Source organism: Sparus aurata, chromosome 9 (genome assembly GCF_900880675.1).
Source record: "Sparus aurata chromosome 9, fSpaAur1.1, whole genome shotgun sequence".
Taxonomy (NCBI): domain Eukaryota; kingdom Metazoa; phylum Chordata; class Actinopteri; order Spariformes; family Sparidae; genus Sparus; species Sparus aurata.
In genome coordinates, this window is record NC_044195.1 from 17,029,325 (window position 1) to 17,043,348 (window position 14,024).

General features: G+C 41.1%; 1 protein-coding gene across 3 annotated transcripts; it reads right to left on the bottom strand.

Moving 5' to 3' along the window:
- Positions 1-595: 595 nt before the first annotated feature.
- On the bottom strand, positions 596-11,544 carry egfl6 (EGF-like-domain, multiple 6). Of its 3 annotated transcripts, XM_030427614.1 has the most exons (13): positions 11,097-11,544; positions 9,062-9,168; positions 8,637-8,729; positions 8,319-8,438; positions 8,076-8,195; positions 6,001-6,135; positions 5,792-5,914; positions 5,267-5,329; positions 4,381-4,635; positions 1,882-1,956; positions 1,696-1,791; positions 1,348-1,610; positions 596-1,222 (listed from the first exon to the last, which is right to left on the bottom strand). In XM_030427614.1, exons 1-13 carry the CDS (start codon positions 11,168-11,170, stop codon positions 1,115-1,117), a joined length of 1,632 nt encoding a protein of 543 aa, XP_030283474.1. In that variant the 5' UTR covers positions 11,171-11,544; the 3' UTR covers positions 596-1,114. The 3 variants fall into 3 exon arrangements, with proteins under 3 accessions (XP_030283474.1, XP_030283475.1, XP_030283476.1); XM_030427615.1 differs by lacking the exon at positions 5,267-5,329; XM_030427616.1 differs by lacking the exons at positions 5,267-5,329; positions 5,792-5,914 and having other exon boundaries at positions 11,097-11,542.
- Positions 11,545-14,024: the final 2,480 nt, after the last annotated feature.

Here is a 14,024-nt window from a genome sequence, read left to right on the forward strand (position 1 = left end):
CAAATAGGAAAATTGGGATGGTTGGCACGTATAGCTATCAGGCTTTACACAAACTTATGGAATCCTTAAAATGAATTCATTACAAAAAGTCATAAAAGCAAAAGGGGGGCATAGCAAATAGTAAGATATTCTGAAATGTGTGGACATGTGTGGACACAAGTTGTTAAACTGATTGAATCATTTATAATGAAAAAAAAAAACTATTACATTCATAACAAATGCAAAATATAAGTATTTGGCTTGTGGTCTCTGACTTTTGAATCCCACTGTATATTATCGAGACAGCATACTTTTCTCATTCAAGTCAGGTATTATTAACTACCACAAATATTTCCGGTCATATAATACCAGCCCTGGCACATGTCTGGCTCGTTTGTGGTGTTATTTTCTTCAGTCAGCAGATTGAATTTCCTAAAATTACCCCTTTACTTTGTCATTACATCTTGGATTTTGCCCGAGCTGTAACACTAGCCCATGATACCACCGCACTCACCTCTATAAGAATAGTGCAGGTGATGATAGATATCTGCAGAAACCCACAGTGGATGACATGATCAAGATAGCGCACTCATGTGTGCAAGAACGTTAGACAGAGTTAGAAAAAAAACAAACAGATTTAATGAAATAGTACAGGATGATATGAAAGCAAAATTTACAGCAGATATGCACTCTATACTAACCAGCCTTCAAAAAAAAGTTATCTATCTAATGTTGAATTTCAGATATAATTCACCTAAGAATTCACATTACACATCATAGATTATTTTCAGGTAACTTCTGCACTGCACGATCACATACACAAAAATGGACTAAGCACAATACTGTTTAACCTAACTAACAGACAAAGTTAGCATTCCCACATATTCCTGAGATCTGAGTCTAAAAATCCCAATAGAGGATGTAGCAGCATGGTGATGAAGTAAACATGCATGCACTGATTGTACATAATCTTCCCTTGAGGCTGTGTGTCTGTGTGGTTATGTGGACGTCCTGTGGCTAAGTCGTGAGAAAACACTGCCACAGGGAAGGGACCATAATACGGACAGGAAACAGGAATCTTTGACATGTGTCAGTTAGAGCAGATTTTCAAAGGCTAAATCTGCGGCGGAGAGTCTTAAAAGACGGGGCCAACATCCTCTTGACAGGGCCCTGAGGTCAGCACAACATTGTCCAGCCCAATCTCTCCTCCAACACCTTTCCCACGCTGAGCTTCAAAGACAATCTGAAAGACATTCAGTGGTACAATTTCACCTTCAAGTTGTAGTTTACAGCAGTGAGTGAACAAGATGAGTTGTATTTCAAACATACTGTAAGAAATATGTGTTATAAAAAGATGAAATGACTTACAGATCCAGGGGCCTCCTCCTTCCAAGCCACAGTGAGGAGCTCCGTCTGCCAGCCCTGGTCCCTGCTCCGGCTCTGCTCCCATACTGGGTAAGCGTTGTTATCCAGCAGCACCCTCAGAGTTCCCACGTCACGACCCACCACGCGGTAGTCAAAGGTCAGGCAGAAGCTGCCCTGCTGAGCCCGGTCACTGAGGAGCAACTTCAGCTTGGCTACGTTGTCCTGATCCCCAATGAGCCCACTCATGGTCATGTAGTACTCAGCACCTGAAGGGGTTTTTAACACTTATATGTGAATGCAGGAAACAAAATAACTTGTAAGAACAACAAAAAGGATTCATAATTCTGTTACCGTCATCGTGGTAGGCTACGCTCCAGTCCATGTCATCAGCCCTGTCTTGGACCCACTCACATGCACCCTGATCAAAGTTGCAATCCATGATGAACTCTAGAGGGAAAAACAATTGGAGCAATTTAGGAAATTAGTCACATAGACAGTGATTATAAAACAATGGCACATTAACAGACATATGATTACCTTCCTGAACTGGTTTTATTTGGATTTCTTTGACTTCTGTGGACGGGCCAAACACTGACTCAAAGTCCTCTGATACTGTGTTTAGAGATGAAAGGGGAAAAAAAAACAGTGTGAATTGAGGAATATTCAACTTTTATGTCTTTATGACATATTATGCCTATTTTCAGGTTCACAATTTTATTTTGGGTCACTACAAGAATGTGAACAAAAAACACATCAGTTTTCTCATACTGTCCAGTGCTGCAGCTCTGTATTCCCTCTCTGTCAGAAATGCTCTGTTTTAGCTCCTGTCTCTTTCAGGACCCCCCTGTATACCTGGTGTCTGCTGATTGGTTGGCTCACACATGATGACCCTAAACCGCTAACAACAACAGAGCAGCTGTGCTAAATCAAATCTTACATGCCAAACTAGCCATGAGTCATTAATTGTGCAAAATGTGTGACTCTGAGATGTTATGTGATGTCACAAAGTCACAGGGTTAAAAGCGGTATTAGATGAGGTGTTTCAGGAGCAGTTTTTTCTGTTGGAGAGAGGAGCTTCATTTTGAGATTTTTAACATGCACAAGAACATATGAAGCACTAAGGGAAAGGGAAAAACAAAAAAGTGTTATAGGTCTTCTTTGGTATACAACCATTTGCCGGTTTGTTAGGTTCACATAGCTTTAACTATTGCAGTCTAATACAACAGTCCTGCAGTAAATCCTGCCTTTATGAAAGTTATAATGTTCAGTCTCAAAGAAGGATTTATTGCAGGAATGTTGCATTTGATTGCAATAGTATTTGCAAGGTGTACGTAATAACCTGGCAACTGAGTGTGTAATATTTCGGCTAAAAAAAGAAAATAGCAGAAGAGTCAAAGCCGACACAAGTGTGTCACAATAACACTCTTACAACATCTTATAAAATCTTCAACTTAAATGTTGCCTCATGAATATAACAAAGAACATTTTTCCTATCATTTCCTGTGAAACTATGGGATCCTAAAAATTATGCACCCGAAAGATTTTCCAGAATGAAACAAAAGCCAGAAAGGGCCTTTTAACTAACAGGTGCAGACCTGCCCTGCTGTCACTCTTGTCTTCAGATGGATCTACAAGATACAACCCCCCGAAGTATTTTAAAGCTCTTGCAGCAGCTGGGGTTATTGAACCTGCTCCGCCAGAGTGGGCTGGTGTTAGAAAGGTCGAGAGTGCTGATGACAGACCTTCCTACTTGGAGTCAAGTCTGTTTGCACAACAGCTGTTTTGGGGAAAACATAATAAAAGGCTTGGAGGCTTCTCACCCTCCTCCCAGGAGATGGGAAATAGGCCCAGGATGGGTTGTATCCTTGGGCTCTCACATGCCAACAGAGTAACATTCCTCCCTGGAGGTGATGGATGTCTCGGGGCCTGTCTCCTCTTGCTATTGGAGTTCTTACACTGAGTCAGATGTTTCCATAAAGGCAAGATTAGCGGTGAAACGTCTCATTTACTCATTTATGGGGTTTCTCAGTGAAGTGCATACCACTGCATGACCACACTGCCCACTCTTCACTGTTTATCTGATGACATTTTCTGAATTTGTTGACAAAATGTACACACATAACTCAGGCATGGATGACATCATGTCTCATGATAAATAGATGGAAATGTAACTGATCTTCGTACATTCTCTGTGTTTGAGCCAGTGGGTTAATATCACTAAAGAGTTTTTAAAAATACCATCTTAGAGTTGATCTTAACCATATATTTCAATAACAAAAGGACAAGAGAGTGTGACAATAATAGCACTTGGGGTTCTATGTGGGTGGAAATGTCAGTGGAGCTGTCACAATTGATCAATTAAATTAATCACCTATTTTGCTAATCAATTAACTGGTTTAAGTATTTATTTTATTTATTTTTTTTTAAGGAAAAGGGTAATAATTTTTCTAAATCCAGCTTTGGGTGTGGCTTCTTCTGTGACGGTAAATTTAATATGGTTGAGGATTGAGGACGTCATCTTTGGCTTTTGGAAACACTTATTGCCACTTTTTTTAGAAACCAAACAACTTGTCAATTACAAATTATCAATCAAAAAAATAATCAACTGATTAATTGACAAAGAAGATAATCATGTGTTGCAGCCCTACTGATTAGCATGACTAGGACATATCTGACTAATCAGATTCAATGTGTCTCAGCATAGTGTTCACCAGAGTCGTATCTAAGTCCAACGAGAACCTTCCAAGAAGAGTTACAGAGGACTTGGAGGAGCCTGAGGTCGAGAGGGGACATGAAGCAACAAGCTTCTTTTCTCTCTGGTCTAAGACGTGACCTGCTAATTCCTACTTAGTTCAGCTGCCTACCGTAGAAATCGATAATTGTATTCAGATGCTGTGTAGACACACAAGCAAAATCGCTGTAGTTACATACTCAGTTTGTTTAGTCTGTGCATGGTTAATACATTGTGGACCACCCAGAACGACAGCGACAGAAATACTGCGAGGGAGCCAAAAAAAAAAAAAAGGGGGCACTTACTGAAAACATCTCCCCTTGGATTGAGCCCGTTGTCTCCCTCTTCCTCCTCCTCCTCCTCCTCTTCTTCCTCTGGAAATTCCTCCTCCGGTCTCCGCTCAGTCTGGGTGCCAATGTAGACCTCTCCATCATAGTCAAAAGGCTGCTGGTGGAGCCTAGGGGGCGGCGTCGCGACCGGTTCGGGAATAACATTTTTGATATCCTCATTGTCCAGCTTGCCTCCCAGAATCACGGGCCTCACTGGGGAGTCTGGGATGGCTGCGGGCAGGAAGAGGAACCAGATTAGACATGTGGAAGCGCAATCATGAGTGGCAGATACAGTATTTCACCAGGTTTCAGATGCGTTTGTTGCTTGTTCTCATGTACTTTGCAGCTGTTGTTGTCGTTCTACTCCATGCAGATGACGGACGTCAGCAACATTTATTGCACAAACATTGACTGAGACATTTTTATCACATACATTCAGTTTATAAAGCAGGGGTGGGCAATCTGGCCACAAAGTAATAACCCAATCCATCATCTGAACTGCTACCTTTTTTTCTCAATTTTCTTTTCTCTACATCTACATCATTCTTGGTTTGTTCACGTTGCATGGATCTGCTTCTCAGTAAGGGTGTGTGAAGTTTGGTAACAGGCGTAAGAGGACATTAAATACCGCCTGCTTCACGATCGATCATGGTCTAAAAGTGTCAGATTGCCCACCCCTAATGCAAAGGGTCATGCTGAGGATTCCAGGTGTCACATCAAGCTGTGTGAACGTACAACATTTCCAGTCACGAGCAAGGCAAAGAGTTTGTTTCGTAAAAGTATGCAAGAGGAGGGGATGAATGGGGTTGCATTGCAGGGAGTGCACAGCGGATGCAGGGTCTTGGATTTCACACAATCTCACCATTGAGGAAATCATCTGCACTGCCTTTGTCTCCATCCCACGACCTCTGATAAAACGGCTTGACTACAGAAAAATAAAGGCATCTTCATTTAAACCTCTGGCCTATTCCCTTTATGTCATCTGGCTACATGGAACTTCACCTGTTGCTATCTGGGCCCAGTTCAAAGAGTACAACACAACCTGCCTTTCTCCTTATTTCTCAGATGGCTGGCTACCGTACAATGTCATATTTTCACAGGTGTGTTTTCTATCTGTGGCTGTCTCTCGCTAACATCTGTAAAGATTAGTGGAGTCTTAAAGCAGGAAACCAGCCTTGGCAGGACTGTTGTTTGCTGAAGTTTAAAAAGTCAGAATGAAATATGTGGCCGTAAAACTTCTCTTGACCTATCTGACTGACTGCTCTTGTCTGGGAATGGCCTGAGACATGAGGATTTAAAACATCTCTTTTGAGATGTTTTATTACATATCAAAAGGCATCCCTAACCTGTGAATTCATAATTCTGTGTGGCAGTTCTTGGATCTCACCAGAGCATTCAAAGCCATTGCCTCTGAAGCCAGACTTGCACTTGCACTTGTAGGATCCTCGAGTGTTCAGACAGTCAGCGTGGTGGCTGCACTTGTTGGTGCCAGCTGCACACTCATCATGGTCTGGAATTGGAAGAAGCCTATTTGTACCTTGAGGAACAGAACTGAGCCACAAATGTTTTTCCCCGTAATAAATGCGTATACCTTACCTACACAGTCATATTTGCCGTCGACATATTTCAGATCGTAGCCCTCCTGGCACTTGCAGTAGTAGCTGCCAAAGGTGTTCACACATTGTCTGTTGTACGGGCAGAGGTTCTTCCCAGTTACACATTCATCAATGTCTGAAGGGAAAGGAAACAGGAAGAATTTAAGGGCCTGTGATTTAATATTCATGAAATTTGGATGAGGGAATTTGAAAAAACGCAAGCTTATTTGTACCAAGTACAACACCTTGCTGCTGAGGCAGTACCCCTTAAAAGAACAAAAATATGCAACCCCATGAGAACTGTTAAAGCAGATACAAGGAACACCATTTTTTGTTAATTGTGGCATCCCCCATGGACAAAAGTAGTGTTTCAACTACATCGTATCTAACGATGTTGATCTCACTGGCACGTGTATTTGTTATGAAAGTGAGCACAAAAAAGATGTAATGTGATTTTAATACTACATTTCTTTTTTAAACTCAGCTGTTTGCAGGATGCTTAGTGAAGAGGTCATGCATCTAGTTGTGGCTATGTTTAATTAATAACTGTAATATGAAAAAAAAGGTTTTAGTGTCGCAATGTACCACCCGACTACAGAGGAGCTTCTTCTCTCAGGCTGACTGACTCATCCTCAGCACTCAGCCATGAAAAATAGTTTTCATTTTATGACTAATCCATCCTATATATGAATCCAACCCAGTTGCAAGCATTAATTATAATAACCATATAGAAATAGCAAGGCTTCTCACTAATGCTCGTTTTTGCTTATATAGGTCATATAGCGGCAGCAGTATTAAATTGGCACTGTTTCATAGCTATTTGAAAATTTCTTGCAGCATGTCTATAAAAAACTCACATCACATTAGGCAATATTGAGGAAATCAGTCCACTAGGTTTTTTTTTTCTTTTTTATCTTTTGATAAAAAATCATTTCATTTATCATTTCCTGGCTGTTTTCTTGATTCACTCACATGGACTCATCAGCAGCTCTTTTCCATCTGGCAGTTCAGGGAGCTTCACCTTCTATGGCTTAGTGAGCGCCTTACACCATCCTAGTAATCATGATCCTCACTAGCTTCCCATTAGCCATCGCTGCTAATTTGCATTTCCTGGTCTGAACTGGCAGGAAACTGTGTTTCCACTGAGCGTGGTAACTTAGCTATTGGTATTGTTGTGGTTGCTATGACTACTTAGCACAAGACAACATGTGTATAAGGAGATTTTTAAGCTTATACTAGTGATATCACCTTTAGTAATCCTTTTGAATGTGATATAGTGCCAAATACTGATAGTTATCAGCCTATAGAGATAATTATATAGTCAGTCAGTTACCTTGTATTTTCATTCAGACATATAATTACGTTATTTCACTTCCATTAATCGGCATGCTTGTTTTGACATGTATCTACTGTATTTCTGTTCAGCAACTTAAATACTGGGCCTTCAGCTATTCAGGGGTCTTTTGTATCTACTGTAGACGGAAAGACTGCTACTCATATAATTTGTACTGCAGTAGTTGATGCTTTCATGATAGATACAGTAGATATGCTTCTGTCTTCTGATGGCTCATTCTTTGTCTGTTACAGTACAGTACATCCTGTCATGCAGTGTTCTCCTGCTGTGCGTCTATTGTTGAGTGTGTTGGATGCCATGGTAATCCTGAATTGTAATGCTCCAGAACTATAATACTTCTTCTTCTTCTTTTTCCTTTACATTCCTTCGCCCGTCAGTGACCAGTGTGTCGGACTGGCTCTGTCAGAGCTCAGGCACTTTTGGAAGAAATATAACTTAATTGCATCCATCTGATTTACAAACCAAGCATGCAGAAGCCACATAATACAATGATTGCAGAATTGTTCCACTGTGCAAGAACTCCCAGTCCAGACGGAAACTAGCCAAAGACAATCGTTTTTCCCACTCTGTGCTCCTTGTTTAGAGAAAGGTTATTGCTCCGTCTGATTTTTCACTCTTGCTTTGGCCTGTCTCTAATCGTGAATCATACCTGACATTTGTTTCCTAGCATGACTCTCTATGCTTAAAAAACATAACGTAATTGCACAAGTGTGGTCGCTTACCTACACACGTCCTCTCATCCTGCGCAAGTTGCAGCCCCGCCGATGGGCAGAGGCAGCGAATCTCCCCCTGAACTTCCTCGCAGCCATACTGACAGTGAGCAAGAGAGCATGTCCTGGAATCTTCATTCAATAACACAAAAAAACACATGTTTAACATATAAATGCAAATAAGTACATATAAGTGCATATAAGTTGATTTTCTTTGTGTTTCCACGTGAGGTATGCATAAATGATATGACTCACTGGTGCAAGATCCATCAGGCATTAAGGTGTAGCCATTGAGACAGTAACACTTGTAGCTTCCATAGCTGTTCATGCAGCGGTGCTCACAGGGACGAGGCTTCAGGCCGCACTCATTCAGATCTAGAACCAAGAGTCAACCTTGTTATTCAAACACATTCTGAATGCTTATATTTAAACACCAGAGATAAAGATCTGCTTGGAGTAAAACATGTCACGAATTAGCTTGTAATGCAAGTTATCAGCTGCAAATGCAATTATCCTGTACCCAGTTCGACCCACGTTTTCCAGACCCTCTTCCCCCGGCCCCCAAATACCCACCTTGACTGCACGTCTTTCCGGTGTATCCTGGGAAACACTTGCATTTGTTGGGGCCAACACACTCTCCGTGCTTGCAGTCGTGGTCACACTGAGCTGGTAAAACATTTAAGATGGAGAAAATACCACCAGAAATATCAGTGGTTTGCGAGTGGATTATAGTCAAACCCCAAGTTTCTTTTACACAGAGAAGGTTTTTCAATCTAGACTGTTATTTTCTCCACATTCCCTGGGTTAGCAAAATACCTTTCACGAAAAAAGAATAACAGTGGTTGGGATATTGTGCATTGTGGCAGTAAATTTAGATTCTGTCTCTAAAAATATACATGTTACTCATTCAAAAAGCTTTATGTGTAAATAAGAAAAGTCGCCTATCGACATGAATATTTTGCATGTATGTGATAAACCAGTGTCTGAATCCATCTCACCCTCACACTGTCCTTTACTGTTTTTCTTCCAGCCGTAGCAGCACTCCAGCCTCCTGCCATAGCGACACACACCTGCTTGGTTTCCAGTAAGGACTTGTCGGTAGTGCCTTCGTAGAAAGAGAGAGGGGGAGGAGAAGGTAAGATGTGTAATTTCACTGTCTTAGCAAAATTTATAGCCCACCCTGGTAAACACATGGAACATCAGACCGCAAATATGACCTTTAAGCTTAATTTTATCACAATATCAACAATGAAACACTAATGACACATTCTCTAAGCTCTCCATATTGCAGATTCTCAGCCATTCGTTTTTTTTCTAATTTTGGTCCCAATGGTACTTAAGAAAAACAAACAATCTAAATAAAGTGTCTCCTCACAGGCTTGCTCAGTGATAAAAGTGTGGCTCCCTGTGGAGCAGCAGCCAGCTGACAGGATGTAGGCTACAGATGGGGAAAAACACACTAATCAGACACTTCCTGCGTTGCACATTGATGCCTTCTGCACAACCATATGTCCTCCCGCTTTTTTTCTACTCCACCTTGATCTTCCCCTGACACCAATTTCTGGCAGCGGATGAGAATTTACTGTAAAGTTATTCCCGGAGAGTCAGCATTGCATTCAAAATAACCTGCTGCACATATAGATTATATTGCATGAGTGTATTTTTAACCTGTAAATTCAATTAAGATGCGAAGGTTGACTTCACAGATATGTAAATCCACGTCACAATCTCACATCCCAATCTGGCTTTTTAGCTTTCAGCATCATTACGTCTACATTTAAGCTCGTTGCCAAACTCTGATATCCCAGATGTTTCGTCGTCGCAGGGGAAGCATCCTATAAGCAGCTTCGGCTCCAGCGGGACTGGAGGAATCTGAGACTTGATTGAAATCAACCAGAATAGCCCACAGGAGAGGGGCTCCTAAGTGTGACAGGTGCGCTTCACTTATTAACAGTTGCTGTGCCACATTTAGCTGACACACTGTCATCGCTCTCACAGTCCTGTGCTGGCAGGGGCAGCAGCACATAACATCTTAAAACAACAGTTTTACCAGTAAAGATTTAAAGCACATAATTCCGGGGAAATTAAGGGGGGGGGGGTTTCAAGTTACTTATTAGGCTCCTCTCGAAATGGAAGCATGAAGAGGAACCAACAGTTAAAATGGCAGTAATACTTTTTTTGGCTACAGGAAGTGGGCCAAATTGTATATTTGCCAATGCTGTAAGTGACACTTTTGGGTTTTTTACTGGTGCAAGTGTATTTATCATTGCTATCTACAGCTGCTAATTAGCTTCAGATGTTTGTTTAAAGAAAAAACATCAACAAGCTTTGATTCCATCTTCTTAAATGTGAATATCTTTGGTTTTGTTACTCCTCTATGAAAGCAAACTGAATATTTCAGGGTTTTGGACAAAACAAGATATTTCAAGATGCCATCTAGGGCTTTTGGAAACACTGCTCATGATTTCCTGACAGCTTATTGACCAAACAACTAATCAATCAACCGAGAAAAATAATCATCAGATGAATCGAAATTGAAAATAATATTTTTTTGCAGTTATATAGTTATATAAACTTTATAATTCATAGAAATCAATCTGACATGATCCTGGAAGGTCTTTTAAGTTCTTATCTAATCAAATGTCTAAGTAAAGTTTACACCTGTTGCAGGTTTAAAGGGGCAGGGGAAATTTAAACTCAGGAGTTTAATATTTACAATATGAATGAGTTAATAATACAAACTCAGTAATATTTCTGTTAAGAAAGGTGGCAGGGTCTGCCACATATTAACAAAGCAAAACAGTATGAAATTGTGTTGTCCTTTAAGGTCAGTTTGTTTATTCAGTTTAATCAGTCATGAAAACAAAGAGAGTTTGTTTAGTTTAGTTTGTTTTGGCATAAAAATCAGTAAAGATCAAGAAAGATCTTTCTCCTCAGATTAACAATGTATTCTCTAAAACGCCACAGTGCACCTTTAAGGGTAGAAACATTACGACATCAGACACTCTTTTGCTGCATAGTTCATTTACTTACCTGTGAGCCTCTGTGATCCCAGAAGAGACGTGGAGCAGGAGAAAAAGAGCACCGACAAAGGTGAGCGGCTGCATGTCTGTGACCGCGAGCAGCCGGAGAGCTTTGTTTCCCACGGGGGGGCTGACTTTGGTTTGGTGAGAGCTTCGAATATTCCTCCTGGGGGCTTATATGCTCATTAAAGTGCTTAGACAGGAACAAGTCTTAGTTTCACAAAGCACACCGGATTTCATGTAATTTCAGAGCACAAAGTCAGAGTCTCCTTCAGGGAAAAAAAATCTCTCTCTCTCTCTCTCTCTCTCTCTCTCTCTCTCTCCCTCTCTCTTTTCACTTATACTCTACGTCCCACAATCATGCTTCCTCTTCTCCTTCTTCTCTGAAATTCCGGACACTTAAGTGACACACGGTGAACGGTGAGGGATAGGTTGCGACTTTTGGAGGTAGGAGTGGGTTTGTACAGGGGGTGGGGATTGTGTTTTAGGGGTGCTCCTCTCTTCACTGAAACCCTATACAAGACCACATGGAAGTCCTCCTGCAGATCACTCGCCGGAAAAAGGAAAAATCATACTGTTGATGTCAGATGCAGTGTATTGATCTTATTTTGAGCCATTTCTGAGATAACATGAGCTTCACGAGCATTTGTTGCTTGATGGTGAGCCCAAGTTATATTTTCTTAGGGGGGGATAATTAGGTATATCAGTTAATTGTGGAACTCAGACATGCTATGGCCTGTCATTAGCAGCTCCGGTGCTCTTTGATGTCTTTCTCACAGGTAGAACATAAAGCGTTGCTCTCTCACACATGCTAACTCCAAGTTCAGCCGTAAAAAACTTTTAATGAGTTTTCACGCTTTCAAAGTCAGCTTCAACATCTGGTCCTGGTCCTCTGTACCCTTGCAAACAGACAAGCAATGTTGTGGGAGCTCTCATGTTTTGTGCAGTGTGACAGAGGTCCTTTTGCACTTTCGCTTAATATAATTTACACATTGCTAGATTGCACGTCTGCCCACTGCTGCATTGTTCAAGGAGGCGTAAAGGAAAAGTTCACCCACATATGTAAATTAATTCATTACTGACGCTTATGCAGTTAGAAAGTCTGGTGAGGTTTCGTAGTCCACATAGCATTTCTGGAGCTTCACAGTGTTGCAGCAGGCTCCTAAACAACTGAAGTAGCTGCAAAAAATACATGGATTACACTGAACATGCTGTGTGGAGCCATTTTATGTTTGTTTTTTTCTTTACACTTTTAAACATTTTTCCATCTACTTCAGTTATTTAGGAGAATGCCGCAACACTGTTTTGCCGTGAAGCTCAAGAAATGTTTTATGGACTGCAAAATGATTTGCAAACTGCAATGGAAACGGCTTTCGGATGAGAAGGAAGTCTCCAGTTAAACACTGTAGTTGAGGTCACCATACAAGTCTGTGATTATTTTGCCAGACATTCATTACTCATGTCGGGAAGCACAAACTTTACAAAAGCTTGCTAAATGTTGGTTATATTTCATTTTGTTTATACAGTGTGAGGTCAAAGCAGATCAAGTCCGGACATTCCGAATTGTTGCACCCGTTTATTGAAAAAATAATACACATCTGGGTTTGCTGTGCCACATCAGATCAGTTATGCATAGACCTGATTCTGAGCTCTCAAACACTCCTCAGCGGAGTCGGGGACATACACAACAGCAATTAAGATGATCCTGAACTCATATCGGTGAATCCGCATGCAGCAACTCCTCAGTGCTTATCCAGGGGGATGCTAAGAAGATAGAAGTTTGGTTGCTGGGAACAAAGCAGTGGTCGTAGCACTGCTGCATAGCAGTGGACGTTGTGGAAAACGGCAATTAGCAAGAGAGTATGAAGTCTGTTAGGAGCTTAACTGAATAGTTTAGTTGTCATGACCACAATCCAAGTAGTTTTACTCGTTCCAAGTGGTTTGTCCACAAGGACCACCTGGTTGTTATGTTGTAGTTAAATACAGTATAATTGAGAGGTGTTTGGGACTAATTGAAAGGTGTTTTGAACATGTGACATCGGAAACCAAAACAATGTTTTCTTTAACTGTAAGTGTGGTGGATAAGCCTGGTCGGATAATTGTCTACTTTAAAAACTGAATATGAATAACACTTCAGTGCTTTGAGAGGAGAACCTTTAGAACTAGCTGACTTTTACAGGCCTTTTCCACTGCAGCCATCTTAACTTGTCATAGCAGGAGAAACACAGGTGTTACTTATAACATTAATTTAGGCTCTGCTGTATTTAAGCGTCCCAGTGAGACATGACAGTGGGCCAGCATGCACAATAGCAGGACCCTGAAGCAACGTTCTTTAATACTCTGAATTCGTCCATGTCAGATGGTGGTTTATTCTGGTTCACAGTGAAATTTATGAAACGTGACAGAATGATAATCTAGGCAATGAAATGAGAATTGCATTCCCCCAAAACAATGACCTGTTGTGTTGGTTTCTGTACAGTGTCAGGCTCCAATCTGTGATACTGCTTTAAACAATAAATTAATTGTTTCCATAAAGCATTGTACATGATATTATGCACAGCAACTATGTTCTTTCATCATGTATTACTTTTTTAACGTACTACATTTGATGCTATCTTGGGAGTTCTTATGCTATATAATAACACACGAATATACGCACACACTTTTCCCGTGTGTCCCATTTCTAGTCTGCAACCTGAGTCTATATGAGTGACATCTCAAGCATGTGGGCCATGCGTACTATCAGAGCTGTTTCCTTGGTGCTGCTATGTCAGGCTGTGTGGGCTCTGTGCTGCTGTCGGTGTCGGGTGAACCTGCTGGAGCCATTATTCTCACTGCAACAGCACCATCTTCTGTCCAGGAGGAAGCCCTGGCATTTGAGACCAGCAGTGACCCACACAATTTGGGAATTGGAATTCAGAAGAATGTTTCCTTACTT

Coding starts and splice junctions, on each gene's coding strand:
- egfl6 (XM_030427614.1), bottom strand. CDS start 11,170: ATGCAGCCGCTCACCTTTGTCGGTGCTCTTTTTCTCCTGCTCCACGTC. Junction 8,730..9,061: donor CAGTAAAGGACAGTGTGAGG/GTGAGATGGATT, acceptor ATGTTTTACCAG/CTCAGTGTGACCACGACTGC. Junction 5,915..6,000: donor CGGCAAATATGACTGTGTAG/GTAAGGTATACG, acceptor TTCCAATTCCAG/ACCATGATGAGTGTGCAGCT.